The 3,968-nt window shown below is 62.7% G+C and overlaps 1 protein-coding gene across 2 annotated transcripts in view; it reads right to left on the bottom strand.

Moving 5' to 3' along the window:
* The window catches only part of RGS3 (regulator of G-protein signaling 3), a 64,508-nt gene that overhangs the window by 6,844 nt on the left and 53,696 nt on the right, over nucleotides 1-3,968 (bottom strand). The window contains exon 11 of one of the 2 annotated variants that reach the window (XM_009890276.1): nucleotides 2,704-3,336. The exons of the other annotated variant lie outside the window; for it this stretch is intronic. Within the exon in view, the coding sequence (XP_009888578.1) occupies nucleotides 2,704-3,336 (633 nt within the window). The remainder of the gene's footprint in view (nucleotides 1-2,703; nucleotides 3,337-3,968) is intronic. 2 annotated transcript variants of the gene reach the window in all.

Genomic DNA, 3,968 nt, shown 5'->3' on the forward strand with positions numbered 1-3,968 from the left:
CGCGCGGGGGGCAGCACCAGCACAGCCCCAAAGCCACAAAGACTGGGGTCAGGCATGGGGACCCCTAGGACCACCAAAGAATCATCCATTACTGAAGGAGACGGGAAGATGGTCACAGCCAGCCCTGCAGCCAGCTCGACCCCACACCAAGCTCAGCCCCACACTGCCGGGGTCTGCGGGGTGCTTTCCAGGATCGCCGCCCCACGGCCGTGCCGTGGGAACCCACTGCACAGCCCCGCAGCCCCGGGCTCGACGCTTTTGACACTTCCTTCCATTCTGCACTCGGGTTTCCGGAGTTTATCAGCCCCAAACAATGCAGCCCTTGCAAAGCACCTTCCCCAAGCAGATAGGGCCCCGGCGGGCGGGCTGGCCGGGGCGACACGCAGCCGGAGCACGTTTCCTGCCATTGTCCGGAGAGGCTCCGCGGCACTCGGGGACAAAAGGCAGCAGCGGAGCTCGCCCGAGGAGTCCCAGTGCTCCCGGTCACAATACGCTCTAAAACAAGCACCTCCCAGCCCCGACCACGGGAAGGAGGGGAGCAGGGAGGCACGCTGGGCACGACAGCGTTAAAAACGGCCAACAAAAAGGAGCCCCTCTGAAATGTTCCCTGAGGGGAAATCAAAACAGCACCTCGATGGATGCTGCGGTCCTGCCACCGAGGCCACCAGGTGCGAGTGTCACCGGGGCTTGGTGCTGCTGCTGGAGGGGATCCATATGGGAATTGCACACCAGTGTCCTGCTCCAGAAACCTTCATCGAACTTCCCAAAAGGCACAGCCTGACAAAAGTCCCTCTGAAGTGTAGGCAGGGGGGTGGCAGTAGCCCAGACCCCCATGCAGTCAGTGGCCTGTCACTGTGCCCAGCTCCCGTGCCCGCTGCGGCCCGCAGGCAGGTCGGTCCCTCGGCCGGGCAACGGGAGCGGGCACGGGGTGCCCCAGGAGGGCACATGGCAGGGGGTTAAGGCACCAGCCGTTCCGAGCCAGACAAGCTGCGGTAGGGCTGGCAGTGGGAGCACCAGGAGGTCTGGCAGCCACGCTGCCCTCCCCGCCGGCACGGGCTGCCCCGGTCCCTGCTCCAAAAAAAACCCGGTCTCATGGCAGCAGAGCGGTTTAATCCATGAGGATCTCCGTTTGCCCCTGCTCAAAAACATCTGCCCAGAAAATGCAGCTGGGACAACCCGGGGCAGGAGCAGGGTATGTTCCCCGGGTCCCCCTCAGCAGCGAGCGTGCAGCCTGCCCGCTCCCAGCCAGCGCTGCAGCAGCCTCCGGCCGCAGAGCTGCATGCTCCCAGGCTGCACGCACAGCGGCACTGTGAAACCTCTTTCCAGGAGACTCATCACTGCCAGCCCCAACGGGACACTCATCAGGCGCTGACGCTGCCACCACCTCCCTTGCATCCGCGCATCCCTACCACAAAGGTGTCCCTCCTTGATAGGATCTGGGAGGGGGTCTGAACTCCCCCAGCCCACAACTGCTGGCACCAACCTCCAAAAGAGTTTGGGACACCCTTTCACACAGCAGCCCCATTTGACCGGCCTGCCAGACTCATAAGAGCTCTCATAAGAGCCCAAAAAGTGCTCCAGGAGACAATATCGGAGGCAGCTTTTGAAGCAGCAAGAGCCTGGCAGGAAGAAGGTTTAACCCCATCGTGCCACCCTGCCTGGTGGCATGCAGGGCTCTGTACCAGCCTCTCCTGCCGAGCACCCAGCTGCCGCGGAGCAGCACGCAATGCGGTGTTGCGCTCTGCAAGGTGGTCGTGAGCAGCACAACGTGGTCCTGAGCTGCGCAACGTGACCCTGAGCGCTGCAAGGTGGTCCTGAGCCAGGCAATGCAGCGCCGGGCAGAGCAGTGCCCACAGCCGCTGGCAGAGATGAGGCTGGCGTGGGCAAGGCCAGGCAGAGCAGGGTGCTGGGCCAGCGCCACAGGAAGGCAGGCGGTCCCTCTCAGCGGCTGGCCAGGCTTCACCTGGGCAGAATGGGGCTAGCAGCAATTCTCACACACAATCTCTGCATTGGCACGTTGTTTCCTGTAAATGTTTGTTATGCGAAAGCACAGCCAAGGCCAGCTCTGCTCTGGGGAGGTGTGGGGAGCACCCCAGGCAGCCGCCCCATGAGCACGAGCCAGCCCGGTGCTGAGCTCCTGCTGCACAGCCCTCTGCTTCTCCATTCTGCACATCAAGGTCAAAAATCGCTGCTGACCTCAACCTTTTTCTGAGATGGGCCCACCGCAACATTCAAAGTCCTGCAAGATGCTGGCCGAGGCAGAAAGCCACACTGCTCCTGGCATCCCCGAGCACAGTGATGACTCTTTGTCACCAGAGGCTCTCTGGAGCCTGGCTCTTCCCTGTCCCCACCACTGCAAGCAGCTCTTTGCAGGTGCAGACGCATGGGTGCACCTCTCCCTCCACCAGCCTCAGCAGACCGCGGCTTTCCAGGACATGGGATCCTGTAGGATCTGGATGCTTTGCTGGGAGATACCCACCCACAGCACCAGCACACTGGCTCTGGGTGACATTCCCTGGGTGCTGAGCATCTCCCAGAGCTGACTACCAGTGCCAGGGACCTTCCTGGCCCCCCAGATGCCACCTTTGCCATGGCCATGGAGAGAGGGGCCACACGCCGGGACACCTCCACCCCAGGAGCTCCCCCATCGCCACAGCCGAGCAGGAGCCAGCCGCCCCGCGGAGCCAGCACCAGCTCACATACCTTCCTGTGCCCCGAAAACAGCAGGGTGAGCTGGTGGATGGAGCCACCATTTTTGGCGAGTTCTTTCTTGAGGGTCCTGGGGGAGGGCAGGGCCCAGTGGCCCTTGGTGCCCTGGCTGTCCAAGCAGTTGAGGGTGGTGTCGGAGGTGAAGCAGTGGCTCTTGGCCTCCTGCAGCAGGCTGCCCTCGCTGTGGGTCCGGCGCCGCAGGGAGCTCTGCACGCTCAGCGTGTAGACGGGCTGACAGCCCGACGTCTCAATCATGCTGCTGCGCTTCGCCTCATTCCTCTCCAAGTAGTGCTCATCGCTGTCCTCCTCCTCCTCCTCATCTTCATCATCATCATCTTCCTCCTCGTCATCCGTGGTGCTGCCCGCCATGCCTGCCACACTCTGGCTGAAGGTGCTGTCGAGCCGCAACTCAGGGATGATGAAGGCTGGCAGGGTGCTGGGCTGCTCCTCTCCCTTCTCGGTGGCCACCGGCTGCTTTTCCGCCAGGAGAGGACCCTGGGTGGCTCCCAGAGCTTCCCGGGACTCGGCTGGAGCTGGTGCCTCTGCAGCTGGAGGAGCATCACCTGCTGCTGCCTTCCTGTCCTCCGAGTGCATCTGCCCTGGCTTCTCAGTGTCCGTCTCCAGCATCTGCCCAGAAGAGAAGATAAAGAAGGATGAAGACAGAAACACCCCAAGTCTCTCACTAGCCACTTTCCTAGGGAGCCTTTCCACTCCCAACACCCCAACCACAAGGCTGGCACCAAATTGTACAACCCTAACAGTGCTCTGGTGGGTTGGGACAGCATTGTCCCCACGTCCCCATGTGGTGGCAGGTTGCCCATCACTCCTACAGCACCCTGTCCTGGTCCTGATCCCTGAAGCACCAGGTTCTCCCATCAGCAGACAGCTGGTGGCTACAGGGCAGGAGTGGGATGGGGCCACCCAGGTCCTGCCTCCAGCACCCAGCAGCACCAGGGCAAACCGGGAGGGCTGGTGGCGGGTGGCTCATCCCGGCAGCACAGCCAGCGCAGACGGGCTTCACTGCAGCTGCAGACAGAGCTGGTAACATCATCCCTACCCCGATGGCTCCACCGTCCCCCTGGGAGCTGCTGGGGGGGCTCAGCCCTGCAGAGATCTTCCCAAGGTCGGCAGAGAAAACCAGCAGCTCTCCTCTGGCAGCTCTGGCCCCTCCTGCACCGTATTATTAAATGCAGAGGGGAAGCGCCGGGCTCTGCTCGTCTGCGGATTGCCCAAGCTCAGCCTGGCCGTGGCCACCAGCG

The sequence above is a fragment of the Charadrius vociferus genome, unplaced genomic scaffold, assembly GCF_000708025.1.
Source record: "Charadrius vociferus isolate BGI_N301 unplaced genomic scaffold, ASM70802v2 scaffold398, whole genome shotgun sequence".
Lineage (NCBI taxonomy): Eukaryota > Metazoa > Chordata > Aves > Charadriiformes > Charadriidae > Charadrius > Charadrius vociferus.